This window comes from Zosterops lateralis (assembly GCF_965231275.1).
Source record: "Zosterops lateralis genome assembly, chromosome: 5".
Taxonomy (NCBI): domain Eukaryota; kingdom Metazoa; phylum Chordata; class Aves; order Passeriformes; family Zosteropidae; genus Zosterops; species Zosterops lateralis.
In genome coordinates, this window is record NC_139766.1 from 61,005,744 (window position 1) to 61,027,858 (window position 22,115).

Genomic DNA, 22,115 nt, shown 5'->3' on the forward strand with positions numbered 1-22,115 from the left:
AATTTGAAATCATGGAGTTGTTGGATTGGGTTGATTTCTTCTGGAGTTCTCAAGCTTGTTCAAACTCACAGGCTCACTAGTTAATGTGAATTAAAATTCCGCCCTGAAGGCCTTGAAAGGCAACTTTGCTTAGAAATGAAATTGCCAGGCTTCACTATGCTGCTTCTAAACCAATTCACTGGTGTTTAAAGGGAGGCTTGACTGAGCTCTTGATAAGACACTGATGCTGGCTTTTTCAGCATTAACCTTACAGCCTTCAAATACAGTGGGCTTGATGCTGCAGCAACTGGGAATTACTGAGAAGAGGAAAATTAGAGCAGTGGCAGCAGTTAGAGGTCTGATTTCTGGCTACAGAAAGAAACTGCACTGGTAGAAAAGAAAGTATCCTGCTGGCTTTTGGGATAGCGAGGCTGGAGAGGAAATTTGCCCTTTATTATAGAAACTGCGTGGAGCTTTGAGAGGCTTGGAGTGGTCACAGGTAGATTAGCAACAGGAGAGGGAGCTCTCAGTGTGTTACCTAAAGAGGAAGAAAATCCTGGGCTTGGGAGCAAGCCTTTAAATGAAGAATCCTGCTCTCCTGCTGCTCCCTGTCAATAACATAGTGGTGGCTGCCCTTTTGTATAGGCAAGAGCAATAGGGAATGCATGTGTCTGGAAATGGAAAGAAATCGGAGTACATTGCAAGGAATAGAGAAGTTTGGGGGTTTAGTAAGCTGTAGATTTCTCTAAAACTGAAGTCCACTTCTTCTTGGATCCACTTACACTTAAATATGCCTCAGACTGTAATGTTTGAGTGGCTTTCTGGGTGAAGTGAAATGCAATTCTCCCTCCCTATGAATGGACGGGAAGTATAGAGACAGAGAGAGTGGAGTTTGCAGAGGAAAGGAGAGATTGTTTCAACAGACAGATGTAAGTGGTAGGAAGCAGACTAGCTCTGGCTCCAGAGCTGTGTAGTGGTGTCAGCTCCAGGCTGTCTCCCAGAGGATGTGCCCTGCACTTGATGTATCAGTTCAGACAAAGTGCCAGTAAGATGCTTTTTTGGCTTCCAATCCAGAACTTGTTTGCATCTGGGATGAGTGAATGGATCTCTCATGTGAGTGCACCCAGCTGTACAGACATGCTCAAGTTACTTTTTTAATGTTCACGGGGTAAAAAGGGGATACATTCAGTTCTCCTTTAACCTGCATAAGTGCTGGTTCAACTCATTAGCATCTATCTCCTTTATTTGAATGTGTATGGTACTGGCCTTTATGCACGTTCTTGCTGAGCCTGTGTCGTTAACTTGGACAATACCAAAATAATTCTAGCTAAGAGCTTGGATGTTTGTTTGGCTTTTGTTCATTTTGAAAAGGGAATATGCTAGCCGCCTTCTGCTTGAATTACAAACCTAAGGTAACTGAGTTTATTGCTGGCTTTTAAAATACTAGTGACTTTTTTCCGAAGGATTTTGAGTGAAAGAAACTTTTTGTGAGAAAACTTTTTTATCATATTCTGTATAACATAAAAAAACTCCCAAAACTTTGCTTTCAGAGTGTACATTTGTATCTCTGTACTCATGATGCATTTGTCTGAGGTTTTCCTCCTTAAATTCTTTGGATCAAAACAATAGAAATAGATCAATAATAGAAATCTAAGTTTTTATTCATTAACTTCTCTCCAAGTTTTGTAATTTGCTGGAATTAAATTGGGATTCTGGGAATAATATATGATCACAGACACAATGCATATCATGCAGGCTTAATTCCAGAATGTCAGTGGAGGGTTATATTAAATACTTCTGTCTTGCTGTGGTGTGATTACAAAGGTGCTTGTGCAGCTTGGGACATTGTGTCTAAAAGCAAGAAATGTGCGATGTATCTGGTAAGGGGAGATAATATGAATTTAATTCTAGCATTGCTGTTGTTCTTTACTGTGTTCTGATTGAGCAGGAAGACCTGCCAAGAAAAAGAGTTCTTGGTCACATCTGTATGACTTTGAATACCTGTCAGGAAGAGGAGCAATCCAGGGTCACAGTGCTTTAAACACTGGCAGGTCTCAGGAGAGACTCAGGTGGTTTGCAGTTACCAGAGAAGAGAAAATGTAACTTAACTGCAGTGAAACCAGTACTTTTCCTTTTTTTTCTTTTTCAGCCAGACTAAGTTCAGTTTAGGATGAATCTTTAAAACTTCATTAAACAGTGACAAATAAGAACAGCTAGAGTCTGTGTAAGATAACCCTGTGTGTTATGATATCCCTTTCCCAAGTAGTTGGAGAGATGAGAGCTTTAGCATGCATTCATGTATTAGTCATTGCAGCTATTCAGGAATGAATTGGGAATTATCAGTACAAATTTATTTTATTTTATTTTAGATAGGGGTCACTGCAGGATTGGTCTGAGATTTGAGTAGCTACACACCTGATCTGCCTTTGAAGGCACACCTGTGCTGACTGTACAAATACACAAGTACCCAGTAATTTCTGATCTGTTAAATCCCTGCCTTATACCAGCAGTTCATAACATTTTGCAGGCTGTACAGACTATGCCAATAAAGAATTGTTTGCAATATATGAATATATATTATATTTATATATACTGTTGCAGTTTTAGCTGCTTTAGTTATGCAGACTGAAAGATGACAGGTTTGTCATAATTTTGTCTTCCAAGAAAGATTTATTCATTTTGAAAAGCTCTTTTTTCTGGTCACTGAATCCAGGCTGATTCCAAGCCAGTGCACTTTCAGGGAGTGTGCTAGGGGACTATATTCAGGAGGGTCATGCAGAGGTCAGGCATGCTTCTTGCTAAGAAACTGCTTTACACAGATTTGGGAATAATGCTGTTGTTCGTGGTTTCATACAGATGGTACCAGACAGGAAGAAGTGGAGGGTGAGCTCAGTGAAGAAGAACGCTGGTTTGGGAATTCATCAGAAACTCCTTCGGAAGCATCATATGGAGAAGTCCAGGAGAACTTTAAGTTGTCTCTTGAGGACAGGATTCAAGAGCAATCCACCTCCCCCGATACCTCTTTGGGAAGTGCAACGCCGAGCAGCAACACAGCGGAGCTGGGGTCCATTGAAAATGAGGCACTAAGAGACACACTGCAGACCAAGGAGCACCTTTCTCCAGAGGTGTCCTCTCTGGGTGAAGAGGAACCTCCTGGTCCAAACAAGCCACTGAGCAGTAACCTGAGGCGGCTCCTGGAGGCTGGCTCCCTCAAGCTGGATGCTGCTGTTACAGTCAATGGCAGAGTTGAGTCCCCTGTAAATCTTGGCTCAAACATCTCCTTCTCTCCACCTGCTCACCATGCCCAGCAGCTAAGTGTGCTTGCCAGAAAGCTTGCTGAGAAACAGGAACAAAGTGACCAATACAATGCAGGCAGTCACTTTATATGGAATCAAGGTAAGTGGCTGCCAAACTCAACCACCACCTGTGGTTTGTCCCCTGATTCAGCTATCCTGAAGCTGAAAGCCGCAGCCAATGCTGTTCTGCAGGACAAATCTTTTTCCAGGACTGAGGACACGATAAGATTTGAATCCTTTTCCTCGCCTTTTAGCTCTCAGTCAGCCAGCTCCACGTTAGCAGCTTTGTCTAAGAAAGTGAGTGAAAGAAGCATGACTCCTGGGCAGGAGCACCCGCCTCCAGCCAGCTCTTTCCTTTCTCTGGCTTCCATGACCTCTTCAGCTGCCCTTCTCAAGGAGGTTGCTGCAAGGGCTGCAGGCACCCTCCTGGCTGAGAAGAAGAAATCACTGGTTCCTGAGGATCCCCTGCAGCTTTCAGAGATGAAACAAGAGAAAGCAACTCCACCACAGTCTTTGGAATTATTGTTACTACCAGTCCCGAAGGGAAGAACATCCAAACCCGCTAGTACAGGTATGGATACAATCTGAACCAATAAGTAGAATGCATTTGTTTTGCCAGAGACTTATATAACATTTCTTTAGTGGGTCTGGATTTGGTTTTATTCCATGTCTTATGAAAATAAGAAATAGATACTTTAAGTGAACAATAGAAAAGCTTTTTGAAGTACCACTTTGAGACCAAGCTGTCATAAATGTTTCCCTATTTAAAAGGTATGAGTGTACAGTTTGATACTTTTTTCCCCCTTTTGTTCCACACAATAGTATTTTCCTCTCTTACCAAGTTTAGAATGCGTCCACAAAAATATTTAATGGAGAAGATCAAAGAATCCCTGTGAGGGAGCTCACAGTATCTGTGAGCATGTACAAAACTATGCTTTTGAAATATTGGACAAGGGAGAATTCTCCCTCCTGCTGTCTCTGTCACAAATGGACTTTTGTGTAATCTCTTACTACCCTGTCCTAATTTACCAGAGTATATTATTGTGTTGCCACTTTTCATTAACATTTTTTTACAATCCTTTGTTGTTAACAAAAAAAAAAAAAAATCCAGCTAAACTGCATTTCTCTAATTTGCTCAACAAAAACCATTTTACACATCTGACTTTATTCCATCAGTTCCAGCTGTTGACAGTCGAGGAATCAGGGTTATAGGGAAGAAGAAGAAACTGTCTGGCTAACAAAAGCTTTAAAGAACTGGCAAGCCATGCAGGGGAATTTAAATGATCCATCTTCAAAATAAGGAAAAATAATTTCTTTCATCTCTTTCTATAAAAAGTTCACATCACAGATTCAAATTTCTGATGGAACATTTGGCTTCAGGTGTCGTCAGTGTTCTACTGCAGAGGAAAAAGAAGCATGGCAGGTATCTTCATGGGATGCACAAAGTGGTTTAGTATATTCCAGCTTTATCAGGCTGAGTTTTATAAGGAATACTAGCCTGGCTGCACAGGTGTAGCAAGCCAGTGTACAGATAGGAAGCCTGACATGGATGTTGTGTAATTGCTCTGCTGTTTTTCTGGCCTAACCCCTTTGTTTAGGGTTATCCTGAGGCCTGGCCTGTCCCTGTGTGGCTCTTGGTCAACACTCATAGGTTACCTATTGGATGGACAGCAGTGCTCATCCCTCCCTTGGAAGAGGAGGGAGAGGGATGCAATGAGTTACAGCCAGTACCAGTTTTTGCTCTGCGTTACACATGTGTTCTATAAATGCTCAACTGCTGTGTTTTGCCAAGGCAATTAAAGTGGCCAACTATTCTTGGCATGGGCCTATCCTAAGGTTGTCATTAGCTTAGATGAAGTCCTTCTTGGAGTAACACAAGCTAAAACCTGGATGTGTACGTTTGCCATGAAAATGAATGTTGCACATGCCTGATTCCTTTTGCTCAGAGAACCTTAAGGCACTAAAATATTTTTTAAAAGAAGAGTATATAATTACATAATGCTTTAATCTTTTTGTGTCTGTCTGGTTGTTCCTTGAGACTTTTTTTGTCTTTTTCCCAGAGAGAAGTATCTTTTCCCAGTAGGTTTAACTTGAGAGGTCTTTTTCCCTGCTCTCATACTTTGAACTTTTAATGCACTGATGAGTTTGCTTTGCTCTTATGAATCTGATTCACTTCCCCACCAGCAACATGTAGCTTTGGTTATGAGATCAATACTCAGTGAGATTAATTAGATGTAAGTAAGGAGCAGCAAAGATGGAGGCTATTTAAAGAGGAGTAAGTTAACAACAAGAGTGTGCCTGCTGCTCTTTTGTCCACCACGTTGAGCTATTTGTTCAGAATTATTTCGGGCAAGAAGCTGGAGCCATGGCTTATCAAAGTGCAGTTGCCTCTGAAATGGCGTGTCAGGTTTGGTCAGCCTAATCATTGCTTGCATTTTTATTATAGTAAATTGGTATGGAGGAGACTAAATTTTTTATCAATTTGTTAATATTGCCAATTTTATAAACTGCTCATACATTTGGGATGAAGTTGAAAAGGAAGCCTGGAATACCTGTTAAGTTCTGATTGTTTTGAAGGACTGTGGGTGACAGACCTTTCTTTTACTGACTGGATATTTATTTGGTGTAACTTAATGCCTGTGATGTTTGTAATTTTGTTCCCAAAACTTCTTTGGGAAGCACTGGCTGATTCTCTCTTTACTGGAGTAACATGGTGATATAAAATATCACTATAAATGATGTATATTTATAATCAATATAAATGAAGGAAGGCTGAAACCCTTGATTTTCTTTTTATTCAGAGCTTCATACAGTATAGAGCTAACATGGTTCAACTTTGGAGCACACTGGCACAATTTCTGACTAACACTAATTGTCACTGTTACTGGTGAAGTCACATGCATTCATCCCATTTGTTTGCGTATTTTGTAATGTGCTAAATCACAGTTGATTTATCTTGATTGCAGATTTATTTTTAAGGGGACCAAAACCAGGTAATAGCTTGTTACACATTTCTCTTCTGAGTGGTAACCAGAGGCTGAAGAAAAGATGTGATAGAAGAAAAAGACATGCTAAATAAAAAAACCCCTACCCATGTATTTTTTTTCTGTGGTTTGTCTCTCTCCTGCCTTTTGTGAAGAAAAAAGTAAAAATATTTTAAAACAAACACAAGCAGTTATGACACTGGTTTCGGCCTACTCTTTAGAGATGCAGAGAGGGGAACAATTTGATATTTTAAGTGTGATAGAATATTTTACAAGGAGAATTTCTGAACTTGCAGTAGTACATGCTTTGACATTGTGTCCCTTTCTGTACTTACATAATGACTGCCTAATCAGTGGAATTACAGTGCATTGTTTCCTACTTAATAGCAAGAATTGTATTTTGGGATGTGACAGATCTTTCTGGAGGTTTTTATCACTTAGTTCCTTATCAAGGGAATTTGATATTTGCTATATCCTTATCAGTGATAGTAATGAGATTAAATAGTCCAAGAGAATTTTTGAATAGCAAAGATGCACATTGCTGAGCTCTGGATATTTGAAAACACTCTTGTCTTTTACAGTGAGGAAAAGGACATCCAGTTCCACTGTAATAGTAAGCCTTTCTTTATAATAATGAGAGGAAATTGTTGTGAGAAGTTGGATGGATGCAGGGTTAGTTGTGCGAAGTCAGCAGCAAGGAATTTTTCTCTCCTTCAACCTTGTGATGGTTCTGCACTTGGAAGTCTAACCATATTTTCCTGATCAATGCCACCAAATCCTTTTTTTAGGTGAATTGGGCACTAAAGCAGAATGCAGACATTAAGAAAGGCAGTAGATTTAAAGCCCTGGCAATTAGCAGAACAGAAGGAAACCTATGACCTGACAGCCTTTGATGGCTGATGCTGCAGCAGTATCTGCTTGAGCCATAACTAAACAATTTCAGCAGCAGGACTTCCAAAGTCTTTCAGCTCTGGTGTTAAATATATCTGCCATGCAATACCAGCATGCTTTTCAGTTAAGTTGTGGATTCTTCTGTGCTTTATATCCTGCTTCCTGCTGGCTAACCATCAGATGTGGAAACGGATCATTTTTTAACAGTTCTGCATATTTTCCATACTCTGCTGCAACCAGCCTTTGATAGGAAATGAAGCTGAAAAGTGATGATTATGAGAGGCATTCATCTCAGTGCAGTTAAATTATAAGGAACATTAGGACCCAGGTGAGAGAGAGTAGCATCCTCTACTGATTAGTGAAAGGAAGTTTGAGGCATTAACCTTTATAAATTATGGTGACCTTTCTCAGAGAGATAATAACTAGATCCAAGGGGAAAGGTATATGCAAGGCGGAATGGAAACTTCTGGTACCTGTTGTTGTTGAACGATGTCTCTTTATCGATGAAACTTCTAGCACTGAGAAATGATATCTTGATTATGTTTACAAGGGGAAAGTATTTGACAAGTGGTTATAAAGAATCCTCTCTTTTTCTTCCTGCTAAGCCTCAGAAGAAGAAGGGGGAAAACCTTTCCAATGTCCCATCTGTGGTTTGGTTATCAAGAGGAAGAGTTACTGGAAACGGCACATGGTGATTCACACAGGTTTGAAGAGCCATCAGTGCCCCCTCTGTCCTTTCCGTTGTGCACGCAAGGACAATCTCAAGTCACACATGAAGGTAAGGGAAATCTTTACTGACAATCAAAATACTCAAATCATCAGTCAAAAAACTGGTTGTATAGCAAAGCTGTTTCATTTGCATTTGCAAGAACAAAATTTCCCTATTTGTACCACAAATGATGCCTGTACTTAAGTAAAGAGGTCATAAAAAGAAAGAAAGAACTTTTATTCCATTGCTTGCCTTTTCATTTTATGCCATGTGGAAACTGCCTTGGGTTATGTCAATTGAGTGCAGCACAAGCTGTCTGTGACTGATTCAGTTCCAGGCCTGGAACCACCAGAAGCAGGGATGTTGATTGGGATGTGACACCATGCAATCCTGTCAGTGTTACTCCCAGGATGCCAGTTAATAACCCTGCATGCCAGTGTCTCACTCTGAGTGGGCAAACTCTAGCAGGGCCAGCTCTAGCAGGGATGATTCCATTGCTTTCTACAGACAGGCCTGCAGTTTTAATTTTGTTCTTGCTGTAGCTTTTAACTGTGGGCATTTCATCCAAATCCAGTGAATCATCCAAACCAAAATGAATGACAGATTATACTGTAATATTTTGTTTTCAAGTTTAAAGTGTGTTTTTAACTCAGCCTAAGTTTTGGGCTCAAACTGAAGATGACCTTCTGAAGGAAGCAACATCTGTGTTGATACAAAAAAATATTAAAACATGAAGAAACTGATTGTCTGCTTAGCTGAAGTACTGTTGTGGTTGCAACACAAAGTGCTGAGTCTTGCAAGCCATAGAGTACTCTTCAGGAAGTTAAAATGATACCTGTCCTCTTAGCCCTTTGATTTATAGGCTAAAGTGAAAACATTTCTCTTGTTAATGCAGTTGAGTTTTATAATAATAGTGAAATGTTTTATTATAGTTTCCATTTTGTCTGATTTAGATGAATGTGTGTAACAGGGTATCAGACTGTTGTGGGGACAGAAATGCCTGTTTAGGTTTCATATATGCTGTTGCAGAATCTGAGCTTACTGGACGAGAGTATGGCCTTGCTTACACTCAAGAAACTTCCCTTCTGTGTTAATTATTCAGATTTCCTCTGGTCACAAAATCAGATCTTGTTATGATTTAAGTTGTTGCTGAGTCTTAAACCATCCCCCTATAGTCTGAAGGCTCATTCCTTAACACTTCTACTGTAGATCAGTGCACTATATCCAGGCATCCTCAGTGTATCATACTAATCCTTATCAAGTAAGCTCAGTGTTTATGACTCTCTTCCAGGACTTGCTGTTCCTTGTTGACTAGAGGGCACAGATGGCCAACCTAAGAAGAGAATGAATAGATAGGATGGGAAGAAAATATGGGGTTTCTCCTCGCACTTTGCCAGACTCCCTGGCAAAGACCTGTTGTTCCCTGCTTTGTAAAGGACATCCCTGTTGTTCCCTACAGGGATAATTGTTCTCTGCATTTTTTTGCCTTACTGGCAAAAGATGTTGCTTGAAGGTTGAGGGTCTATCCCTTCCTTTTTGGCGTGGTGATATCTGCAGGTGGTCACAGGACAAAATCAGGGACTTTTTCACTGTCTCTGTGCGTTCTCAAAGTGATGGCTTTCTGAGGCCCTTGTGCTCTTTTCTGCTCCCCTCCGAGCATTAAGACTTTCATTAACTGAGCCTGCATCTGCTTAAAATATACCTCCTTGTACAATCATGTAGCATGTAGTGTTAATTATTTGGTAATATTGTGACTATGACCGAGTAATGCTCAGTTAGAAATCCCTGAGGTCAGAGTTAGGCCTGATTGACTCAATGTAAGAGATTTCAGACATGCTCAGCCTCACTGTGGAGGGCAGATCTGAAGGCTCCTCCATCACTGCAGTGCAGTCATAAAGGTCGTGGTGGACTTCGGCATCTTTGCTGGCAAAACTGTCCTTATTTGGAGGTGAAAGCAATTGTCTTACAAAACCAGGTGGTTTGCATTTGTTTCTTGGTCTTAGAGATAGATGTAAAGAATCATAAGCACAACAATCTGAAAGATCATATTTTGCCTTAGTTTCAAGGTTTCATGCACTTTTCTCAACTGACTAAGCCATTGATAGAATTATTTTCTATCACATCAAAACTGAAACAGGTGCATGAGGAAGGGGCATGTTAGTCTTGTGTCCAAAATGTCAAACATAATTTGAATTCCTTTTGGTGGAAGTTTAAATTGATGACAAGAGTAAAAATGAAAAAATACCAGATTTCTTATTATAAACAGTGCTGCCTTTAAATCCATATATATATGATGATGTAAAAACTGGCACATATATAAGCAAAAAGCATTCAAAATGGACTGAATACACACCAGAAATTATATGGTACGGCTGGGAGCTGCTTAGGATGTGCAGTGTTCTGGTTATGCCAGTTGGGTATGCTGGTTTTCTTATTGTCTTAGTATCCTTTGGGAGCTACCCGGCCTTATCTCCTTTCTGGCAGGCAGCCCATGAAGGTAGAGCTGCTTCTGCCTCTCCAGCCATTTCTCCCCATGTGTCAGCTGTGGTTACAGGTAAAGACACATTTTTCAAAACCAAAAAGGCCACTCGGAACTAAGGTATTGGGCTGGTGTTTGTCATGCATTACAAGCCAACTTTTATTCCAGGATGCTGTAAAAAACCAAGCTTTTTTTCCTTTATGCTGCTCTTTAGTTTTCAGTATTTTTTTTTGCTCTATTGATAAGGGTAGCAGGAAAAATGTGTTTTGTTCAGCTGCAGTCCTCAAAATCTGATTGTTGTTGCTTCCTCCAAGGCAACATAGCCATGAGCTTGAACCACCTTATTTTTTAGGTTCTTGTAGGCATTCTCCACTGAAACTGGTTATTTGGAGATTTAATTCCCATGAGTGGTCTGTGTGTGTCCATATGGGCCTTCCTTACTGTGTCTTTAGGCTAATGACCAATAACTATATAATATATATACTGTGTAATTTTATTATAATTATACCATGTCTAAGTGACTGATCCAGAGCACAACATTGCCAACATTTTTGTCCTCTGCTGTGGAGAAAATCCTAATAGAGAGCTAGAATGATCCCTGCCCTGACCCAATTTCAGATCTGCATGTGCTACCCACCACATGGATGAAGCTTTCTTCCACTAAGGGCACTTTGCCAGGGCCAGCTCACAACTGGAGGCGAGGAAGTGAAAGGTGCAAGAAGGGAAACAGAAGGAAAGTTTCCACACAGACACAACAAACAAGGCGGGCTGAGGAGCCTTCCTTTTAAGGCACAGAGTGTTAACTATTATTGTTATACTGTGTTTAGATTCCACAGCGATAGTCACCTTAGAAAAATCCTAAAATAGATGCAGTACAGAATTTTATTAGGTTTTTTTGGAGGCAAATTGTAGTGCATGCATTACCACAAGTTTGGGCTCTTATGCCCAGGAATCTGGAGGGAGCATCTCAGCAGCTGATTCTGGTGCTCATGGCATGGTTTCCAAGGATGCTGAGAGTACTGAACTGAAAAATGAAGCTGGACAAAATGAATGGATAACTGAGAGAGGTGTCTTGTCCAAGCAAGCAGCAAGTATTATCCTCGAGTCCTTCTCTCTGTTTATCAAAATATATGTTCTGTTGGAATATGTTTTCTTCTTGAGACAGTGTCCTGTCTACTTCTTCTGCAGAAAGCAATGGAAAGTTGTGGTGTAATTCAGCAAGATGTAGTCAGGCTTTTCTGTTTTTCCTGGTAGGGATTATATTTTCCTCAAGGCAATACCACAAGCATCAGTCAGACTTTGGCCAATTGGTGCCTTTGGATCATGCACACATCTTCCTCAGCAATTGGTGGACAGATAGGCTGTGAGATCATACAGACATGTTCCAAGAAAGCAACAGGATATTAGCTGAGCTCTTGGATGGGGGAGTGAGGAAGAGGAGCATATGGCCAAAAACAATATCTATAAATGTTCCTTGTACTGCTGTATAGGCACAAGGCAGAAATGGATGAGCTATCTGTTGTAGCAGTGGAAAAGAAGTTTGGCATTGTGAACATGTGCTGAAACATGAGGTTTTGATACAAAATGAGGGAAGGGAAGATGGAGCTTAGCAGGAAGGTTCAGTGCACTGGTAGGCAGGTTATGTGATGCTCAACCCCACAGGGTTTTCCTGCTTAGAAAGAGCAACCATCTCAGTGATATCCAGATTAATGTTCTTGTCTAACACAGAGAGGGTTATAACCAGCTTTGCAGTTAGGGGGCCTATGAATTATTATGATAGTGGGAATCAGGAAAAGTCCTGAGGAATGGGGCCAGGTGTTCAGTGCCCCTTGGTGATTTGCTTTTACTTCTTTCTTCCTCACCTAGTGTCAGACAACTGAATAAGCTTTCCTAATCCATTTTGGTGAAGTATGGAACCAGTTCTTTTCAAAGCATCTTCAACTTATTGGGAGAGGGAGGTTGACTGTGTTTTACAGGAGGGAGTTTTGTTCATTTTTAAGTTAAACTTTAAGAACCCTGGGAGGCACCTGTGATTCTATGACCTCCTCATCATCTGAGGGGAGGTAATGAAAACTTGAACAGCTTTTCAACACATAAAATCTGTGCCCAGTCTCAGACAGGTACAAATGACTTCAAGTATCTAATTTCTTGCATATGAGAGGAGGATAAGACAAGATCTTAAATCTTTTCAAAAAATAACTTTTTTAAACACCTAATCCAGTCCAGCACTGCAGAGAGGCCTTTTTCTCCCCCTTGTTTTCAAGCAAAGCAAGGAAATACTTTAAAAAAGAAAATACTATATAAATAACATGTGTCTTGAGGGGAAGGATCAGATGAAAACTAGCACCACAGCACTCAACTTTTGAAAACGAAATATTTTAGAAATGAGGGAATTTGTTGGAAAAAAGCATGAAATGAAAAAGGAGAGGGCACATGATAGATGCTAAAATGGAAAGTGTACTCAATTTTTAAAATAATCCCACAAAATAAACGTGAATGCCTGTGTCTCATAACCAGAAAGGAGAGTCTGTGCAAAGCATTACCCAGCTGTAGGGAAGGGGAAGAGAAAAGATCAATCTCAGCAGTACCACAAAATTGCAGGATGTGTCTGTGTCACCCTTTTCCTCATCCCTGCTCCTGTTCTACCCTGTTGGGTGGGATCACATGTATTTGTAACTGTGGCACATCTGTACAGCTGATAAATCAGCAGGAATGTTGCTTTTAAGTATGAAAAGATGACTTAAGAAGTGGCTTATGATACCAGGAAAGTTACAATGTCCACAAAAAAAAAAAAAAAAAAAAAAAAAAAGGTAACAGAAAAACCAGCACAGTGATACAAATGATGTGATACGATAGGGACATGTGGTTTCTGTAAAAGAAAATCATGTGTTCCTCCACTAAGATGTTTTGAGCATGTCAGGAAAATCACAGACTTTAAAATCAGTTGAAATTTATTTGGTCTATAAAAAAAGCCTTTGGCAAAGCTTCTCACAGAGAAGCTGCCAAATAAATTAAGCAATGTGATGTACTATGGCAAATTAGAAATTCACCAAGAGACAGTAAAACAAAGGGTAGGAAGGAATTAGCAATTTTAAGCATGACAAAAGGCTAACAGAGGGCTGTTCCATTACTAAAAGTGGAATTGTGCATATTTTAGCAACTGTGATCTACACAAAGTGATGACTGTGGGTAAGAGAATTATAGATGGTACAACCTTATGTGCATGAATCGAGATTAAAAAAGGCAAAGCTTGAAAGGAAACAAAAGGAGGCTGGCTGCCTGATAAACAAGGGGGCAAATGAAGTTATTGTTGACAAATAGAAGGTACTGTACCTTGGAAACCAGAGTCTAATAATGCACCTGGCTGTCGGATATAATGAACTGTAACTGCTCAGGAAAAATATCTGGATATTGTTGTAGACAGTTCAATGAAAACCTTTTCTTGGCATGCACAGCAGTGGTTAAAAAGCACATTAGATATTTGAGTGTCTGGAGAATAAAACAGAAATAACACTGAAAATGTAACAATGTTACTATTAGCATATGGTATGCTGCCACTTCTGGTCACTGCATCAGAAAAGACATATGAGAAATACAAGGGATTTCAAAAGCTGGAAGTGAAAATTATTAGTGAGATGGCAAGAAAGGACTGCCTTTGAAGAAAGAAGCTGAAAAGAATGGGACTGGCAGGAGGGTGAGAGAGGTGTGATCAGAATAATGCCTGATAGAGAAGATTAACTGAATGGTCTCCTTTTTTTTTTTCTTTCTTGTGATGTGAGAATGAGGAGGCAGCAAGAGAAACAGAGAAACAAAAATTAAAATTTTTTTCCAATACGTAACTTGTACCCAAGTCCTCAAACAAGGCCTAAAGTTTGTAGGGACACTATAATTCTGTTGAAAATTACTGCATGTGTCATAGCAAGCACATACTGAAAAAAACTGTAGAACCACAAAATATCATTTGAGACTGGGCAGGCTGTAGGGTTAGGATAAAGATGATACAAGTCCTTTGCCCAGTCAAGGAGAACATCTCTGGTTAAAGGAAATAAACTCTGAAGCCAGAAGCCCTTAAGTGGTTCTGGCATAAGTCAAACAGTAGTTTTATGGGATTTTGAAAGAAGCATTGTGTATGAGCAGGTTGTGCACTGTGGTTTGTTGCAGTGTAATTCAGAGAGATCCAAATCTGGCAGCAGCTGGCTCCGGCTGGCACTTTGGGGAAAACCTGCCAGCTGCACTCTTGTCTCCTCCTGCCTGTGGTTCTTTCAGGAAGGGCCTGTTTGAGCCTAAAGAAGACATCTGATGGTTTGAGTAGCATTAGTACAATGTAAGAGCCATTCTCTTCCTCATGGAGGGAGCAGGCAGCTTTTTGGACTGTAATATTGCGTGGCCTAAATCTCCCCTGTGGCTTTCTGTGTAGCTCTACAGGGTTTCTTGTTTTTTATTCTGCAGCAAGTAGTTGCTGCCTTGACTTTTACCCCCAAATGGCAGAGAATGGCAATTCTTGGCTCTTTTAGCTGCTGTTGAATGAGAAAATAAGTGATAGTTTTTCCTTTAGGGGGATTTTAGCTTAGCTTTAGTGTTTAAATCTTTAATGTTATTTATTTTTGAAAATAAAATAAGATTAAAATCATCTGGTGGGAATGGACTCTAGGCATCAGGGGGCTAAATCTTTGGCTTAATGTTTTTTTCATTTTTTCTTTTTCTAGGTCTAAAATTTTTCCTTTCAATACTCAAAATATTTGGGTTTGAACTCTGTCATTCCTTGTCTGCGAGTTAGAAACGTTCCTTATTTTATGAGAAATCCATCGATGATGAAGTTACTGTCTTTGGGCAGGAGAAAAAATTCAAATCAAATGAATCAGTGGCTCCTATTTTCATCCATTCTCAAAAGATATTGCAGGGGTGGCATGCCATACTCCTGGGGAGAGAAGGTGGGCTCCCACACAGGCTCTGTCACCTGCCTGCAGCTGTGACAGCCTTCTGAAGGCATCTTATTGATGGTTGTGATAAGGGCCTCTGGAAGACGTGGTTAAACACATAGGCAGGGAAATGCTGATTGAAGGGGATCCTGGAGAGAAACCCTGGCACACAGAGTCTGTGGGTGTAAGAGATAAAGTTGCCATGGTGAGGGTGCTTGCTGCCCTGAGTACATCTTGGTGTTCTCTGTGAAGAGTGCTCACACACTGTTGTACTCACAGACCATCCTGCTTCCAGCAGTGTAGACAAGCAATCTGGTTGGCATTTTCATTGTAATCTGCTAATATTTAGAATTTATTGTGCTGCTATTCTTCTGCAAAATTGCCTTAAATCTGTGTTAGGTTAGCATTAACTTTTCTTTTTTTCTTTTATTTTTTTTTTCTCCTGTCGTTGTCAGGTGCAATTCTAAAATTCCAGAATTGCTTTGTCTGTAAATGTCATGCTTGGACAGTATTGAGAATGTCATTCTGGCCAAGAGAAATTCTCTCTTGCTGTCTGTCTAGCACCTCCAGAGCCACCAAAGAACCAGTGAATGAAAAGTTACACAGCACTGGTGAAATGTGTCTTCACTGAATGCAAAAAGTACAAAAAGAAGGCTAACCCCCAGCTTCATATTTTAGCAGACCTGTGCTCAGGGCTTGTGTAGAGCTGGAAATCCTGGATCTGAGCTTATGACTGAGTTCCTATTACAATATAGGAAATTAATCAGGCCAAGTCTATAACTGTGTGAAACTCCAGCCTGAATTCTGACAGAGCCTTGGTTGGGAAATGCTGCTGTTACCAGAGCTCTGCAGTGTCTGCATCAGGACTCTTGGGATCTAGATCTCAGCTCTGCAGGAGAGCAGAAAGTGCTGAAAACCTTAGCTAAAAGCTAGGTTTTCCACACTGCCTCGTGTAGATCTGCAGCCCTCAGGGCTTTTGGACTCCCAGGCTGTAGCAGCAAGCCTTGAATCCCTGGCACAGCTGGCTGCTTCTGAGCCAAGCCCAGGGAGCAGGGGGAAGGAAGAGTGCCACTCAGTAGGGTAGGGGAATCACACCTTGTTTGCCAAGAGTTCATCAAACCTCTCCATGTTTCAGGTGAAATATTTTGCATTCAACAAATTGCCTTTTTCCAACAAAAATCTGTCTCACTGAAATGTTTCCAACCAACTTGAGTCACAAGTGAAAGTGAATGTGTGGAGCTCAGCTGTTGCCAGTGTGCCCTGATCACATATTCTTCCATTAGTAAGGAACAAATATATGTATTTGCCAGCCTTTTTGCAGGGGGTAGCCTGGAGTGCTGCCATCAGGATTTAAAATTTATTTGTGAAGCCATAGTGAAAAGATTTTTCAACAGCCTTGCTGCTATTATGCAGGGCTCAGTTGTTCCTTCTCTTTAATGAGTACTGTATGAAGCAAGAAATTGTATAATTATATGTATGTAGCTTATATAGTTTAATGAGTGTGCCTGTTCATATAATACGTGAGCCATTACATCGGGATGGATGGAGTTCCCTGTAAAAGGTAATGGGGATCGAGCCTGAGGATAGCAGGCATTGTATTCACACTGGAGCATGCAGGCTCTATGACAAAGAGCCTGCAGTCAAAATATGAGGACAGTAAGATTATCTGTGGTCCTTAATTGACTGACAAACTAGAATAAATGGCAGACACCATCTCTCATGTTTCTATTGTATCATAAAAGAGCTGTTTATTTTCTGGTAGAATTAATTTGCAGCAAACTGTTTCAATAGCTCCTTGGTATTGCCAGGTGCTGTGTTTTTACTCTAATGATACATAAATCAGTGATGGACATTGCTGTGCTGGTTGGGTTTTTTATTTTTGCCGGGTTGCTCTGAACAATTTTTATTACTTAGGCTGCACAGAGTGATGTTTGTTTTTTAATCAAGAAAGCTATTAGTTATAGCTTGGAAGTCTTTATGCACAGACAGGTCATCAGGATCTGATTGTAAGGACTACTTTATCCAAAGCAGACTTCATAATTTCCAAGCTGCAGAAACAGATGTTCCTGATTTTTTGTTGTTGTTGTTGTTGTTGTTGTTGTTGTTGTTTGCACTTGAGTCTGATGTTTACGTTCTTTGACTAGTGTGAAAGAATCCTACTGTTCTTGGGGCTTGACTTTCCAAGTGCTCAGAATGAAGAATTCACTCATTAGTTAATATTTTCTTTTTTTTTTTTTTTTTTTCAAACAGTGTGAGAAATGCAGAGTTGAGATTTCTGCAATTCTATTAATCTGCTTGGCTTAATACATGCTTTTATCTTTCACCTCTTGAACCAGGTTCATCAGCACCAAGACAGGGGTGAAACCTTCCAGTGCCAGTTATGCCCTTTTACCTCCTCCCGCCACTTCAGCCTGAAACTCCACATGCGCTGCCACCAGCATTTCCTCAGGACAGAGTCTAAAGTGAAGGAGGAAATGCCAGAAACTGAGGTGAAGGGGTCACCACAGCTAAACAGTGACTCCTGCCCGGGACCACAGAGGGAAGGAGCGGGGCCTGACCTCACGGGATCAGCATCTGTGTCCAAAACACCCGATGTGGCTGGGCAGCCTGCTGGGGGGGTTCCACCTTTGCTGGTGAAAGAAGAGCCCAAAGATGACACTGGCACTTCAGCTGCACCTTTTGCTCTTAGCACTGTTGACAGAGCCCCAAACAACACAAAGCTGAAAGACTCCTCTGACTTCGTAGCCAATACAGCATCAGCACTATTCAGCCAAGACATCTCTGTCAAGATGGCATCAGATTTTCTAATGAAGCTGTCAGGTAACTGAGCAGCAGCATTGGCTGCTCCTTTATGGGCTAGGAGACACTTTGTCTTGGTTTTGCCAAGTCAAGGAATTGCTAGGAGCAAAACATTGTAGCTTTTTAACTTATAACTTTTTGTTTCTTTTGATAGCAGAAGTGTATGGTGAAGGGCAGAGGGGAAACAGTGAGAGGAGAGAGGGGTTTTGCTGTTTAATTGCTGGGATTAGGAGTGAGAACTGTTTATCCAGGCTTTCACATTTGTTAGTATTTACTTTGGCAAATCTCTTGTGGTGCATTTTCCAGGCATGCTGAATACCTGTAGCTCTAGTTTGAAATCACTGAGGGCCACCCACGTGCCCAGCATGTTCAAAAATTCAATTCTTAAGTTCTCTGCCTTTACCCACCTGTTAAAAAGAATCAATAAAGTATTGGTCACCCTTCTTTCCAAGTAGTATTTGAGGACTATGAGGTAAGTGCATGTGAAGTGTGAACGTTACTGCATCTGGGTTTTGTTGCTAACAATTTTAAAAGAAGAGTAGTCCTAGAGATTCATGTAAGCTTTTTAAAATTATTATTATTTTAATTTAAATCCATATCTAATGCCAAACATATGTTTAGTGGTTTTTTTTCACCAGTAGATTATTGCTGTAAGAATGATATTCATGTGTGAAACTGAAGTGTAGGATGTGTTTAGGGTAGATCTGTTATATTTTATATGCTCTTTTATTGATTTGACTGAATACTTCAGAACAGTTGATATTCTGGGGTAGCGTTCTATGCCAAATGTTTTCAAAATAGGCCTTAAATTTTTGAAGAGAAAGAAGTCAGGAAAAATGTCACTCAAGGAGCTTCTGTTTTGCAAAGAGATCTTGGTCCCTATGGGAATTTTTAGGCTTCAGAGATAGAAGATAATCTTTACAACAGAAAATAATTAGTCAGCTTTCTCCTTTAAATGGAAAGTATGTTGTATTTTAACAAATTTTACTGTCAGACAAACCAAGGAATTAGCTCTGTCTTAATGCCCAGCCTTGGTGAAACCACAGTGTAGGAAAATCTTTCTCTCCTCATCTTCCCAGATCTTTATACCTCTGGGATCACAGCCCTGTGAGGAATTGAGTAGAATGGGTTAATACAAGAAATCAAGACTGAGGCTTCATGGAGCCAGCCAGGAAAAGAGAAAACAGCTGAGGGCAAGCATGAGGTGAATTGGGCTGGCACAAAGGGTTTGCTATGTTGGTTGGAAGAAGCCACAGGACCTCCCCCTGAAAATAATATTAAATAATCTGTCAATATAAATTATTAGTCTGACTGACAAAAAGCGGGCAGGATGAGTCAGTTTGGATTTGCTTGTACATTTCTTTACTTGAGTTTCAAGCTCGGACTCAATATGAAATCCATCTTACACTGTCCAACAGCTGTCCCACACATGTTGTTGTTCCGATGTCGATCCTAAATTTGGGTTGCTGTGCACGAAGAAGCTTTGCACATCAGCAGGGCTGGCCTGGGGAGGGTGGTGCTCACGATGGCTGCATGTAACAGGAATGAGAGCTGAGTGCAGGAGAGGAGGAAAAGCCTGAAAGCTGAGAGAACATGCAACAATTTGGTGTGTGGCTTTTCATGTAGCAGTTGATGGGAAGCTCTTCACAGTTTAGCAGACGGTCATGTTTTCAGTGTCTGCTCTATTGGCATCAGAGAAAGGATACAAATGTACATTATTCATGCAAAAAGCCTATGCAGTTATTTTATGGTGACTTACTAAAGGTCTTGAAACCTGACTTGTATGCACTGTTACCTAGCAACATGTTATAAAGTCGCTGGGGGAGCAAGATGTATCTGTAATTTTGTATGTGTGCATATTTGGATTAAAATGTACTGCCAGTCACCAAGTTTGCTACACGGGAACAGCAATGTCAGAAGGAAGGGAATTTCTTTTCTTCAGAGATTTATAGTGTTACATACATTTGGTTCATACTTTCCCCTATACAGAGTGCATAAATTTATAGTAGAAGTAATTCTCGTTTAGCAAGTTGGCTGACTATTAGCTGCAGTTTTGACGGTTCAGCTCTGCTGAACGAAGTCCCTTTGAGTGATTTCTTTATTACAACAGTCTTGTTAGGCCTATCAGAGCTTCAATTATTTGCCCTACCTTTCCAATGATATAAATCTTTTGACATCTCAAATTGTATATGCCAATTGTAACAGCCAACACAGATTTTTTGAGACCAAATTATGTCAAAACAATCTAATTTTCTTCTCTGACAGGCCTTGTGGCTAGGAAAGAAGCAGTAGATAGATATATAGACTTTTAGAATTTGGCATTTATTCTTACTGAATATTGATGTTCTAAATGAACATTTCTTTTTGCTTGCCAATGTTTATTGCTCCTCTTCTTGCATGGTGTCAATCTGTATACCTCTGTTTCATGGGAAACCTGCTGAAGTCCATCCATCATATCCATGTCTCTCCAGTTTAGAGACAAGGTTGTCACACGTGACAGTGGCAAATGCTTGGCACAAGTCTGCTCTGCCCCTGTCCAGCAGTGCTGGAGCCCCACCATAAAAAGCCCCACCACGTTTGTCAGGCATGAATTGCCCCTGGTGAAGCCACATCAGCTGCCACCAACCACCTCCTTGTTTTTCACGTGCCTTAGCATAGTTTTCAGGAGAATGGAGATCATAGTAAATAATAAAACCAATTTACCATAGTAAATAATCATGAAACCAATTAAGACAAAAAGTAATAGGATCATGGTAAGGTTTAAGTTAGTATTAGGAAAGTCTTTCCCAAGCTGAGGTATTTATGCCTCTAGGATAGTTTAGCTGGAGAGATTGCGGCATCTCTGCCACTGGGGAAATGTTAAAGCAGCTGTATGTCAGATATGGCTGGTCACATACTAAGCAGTAAGATGGACTAAATCTGTGTATCTCAATCAGTGGACCACAGGATGCCATAAGCAGTGGCAAGAAATGTTATCTGAACCAAAACAAGCAGCAAGCTGTAGAGATGCAAATTGGGGAAAAGTTTGCAGATGTTTGAAGTTAGAACCGATTTGGAGTGGGCCAGAGATTAATTATGGTGACACATGAATTCTGATGAATTGTGCTCAAAACAGCCATTCAGGTTTTTTTTTTTTTGGTTGTTTTTTTTTTTTTTTTTTTTTTTTTTTTGTTTTTTTTTTTTCAGAAAGGCTCAGAAGAGCTTTAGATTAAAGAGATTGAGAAATACTGGTGTGGGTGACTTTTTCAAGACCACTTCGTGCCAAATTCTGGGCCATTGCTTGCCAGAAAGATCTTTAGTTATGTGTTTTATGAAATAAGGCGTAACACAAATCACCAAATGTAAATCTAAAAATTAGAACAAATCTAGATTTTTTTTCCTAGACTTAATTCTCTAGGTCCTAGTTTAAGGTAGAAAAGGATTTTAAATTTGCAAGGAATTTAAAAAGGTTCTCTGAAACTTTATTCCAATTTTTTTTTGTAAAGACAATTAGCACATGACTCAGCACATAAGGTGAAGAATATTTAAGCATGGGCATGTTGTTACCTTCAAATCTTACTCCTCTGATTTCAGTAGGCCTGCTTGTACACTTCAAATTTTTCCAGTATTTTGTTCTATCACTGCTTTGTCAGAATGTTTCCTCCCCCCATCCATTAATTCCATGTTGAAACTTTATAACAGCATTATTAAATTCTTCATATCTTAATTTAAAGAGTATTTGATTTTCCTGTTTCAACGGTTTCAGTGACAGACATTATACAACACATCTCTTTAAATACTGTGTCCTTCCACCCACTTTTCAGGCTTGGTGGTTTTTCTGAGTTTTTTGGTGGGTTTTTTTGTATTTGTTTTTGGATTTTTTTGGTAATAAAAACTTATTTCATGATGGTCCAAACTACAATGGCCAGTGCACCCTAGTGATGTTATTACTGTACCTACATTATGTGCTGCAGTAACTTTTAACATTCGGAAATAAATGAATCCCAGCAAAATGAATGGGATTCTTGCACTATTGCTCTCCATGGGATTCTATGTGGAAACAGTAATTGGTACACATCC

The 22,115-nt window shown here is 40.1% G+C and overlaps 1 protein-coding gene across 2 annotated transcripts in view; it reads left to right on the forward strand.

The window, feature by feature from the left end:
• ZNF827 (zinc finger protein 827) overlaps positions 1–22,115 on the forward strand; it is a 96,999-nt gene that overhangs the window by 21,510 nt on the left and 53,374 nt on the right. For both annotated transcript variants that reach the window (XR_014590060.1, XM_083861018.1), the window contains 3 exons: positions 2,836–3,846; positions 7,756–7,928; positions 17,594–18,077. Coding sequence is in view for 1 of the 2 variants with exons in the window: in XM_083861018.1 (XP_083717144.1) it covers positions 2,836–3,846; positions 7,756–7,928; positions 17,594–18,077 (1,668 nt within the window). In the remaining variant the exon portion in view is untranslated. The remainder of the gene's footprint in view (positions 1–2,835; positions 3,847–7,755; positions 7,929–17,593; positions 18,078–22,115) is intronic.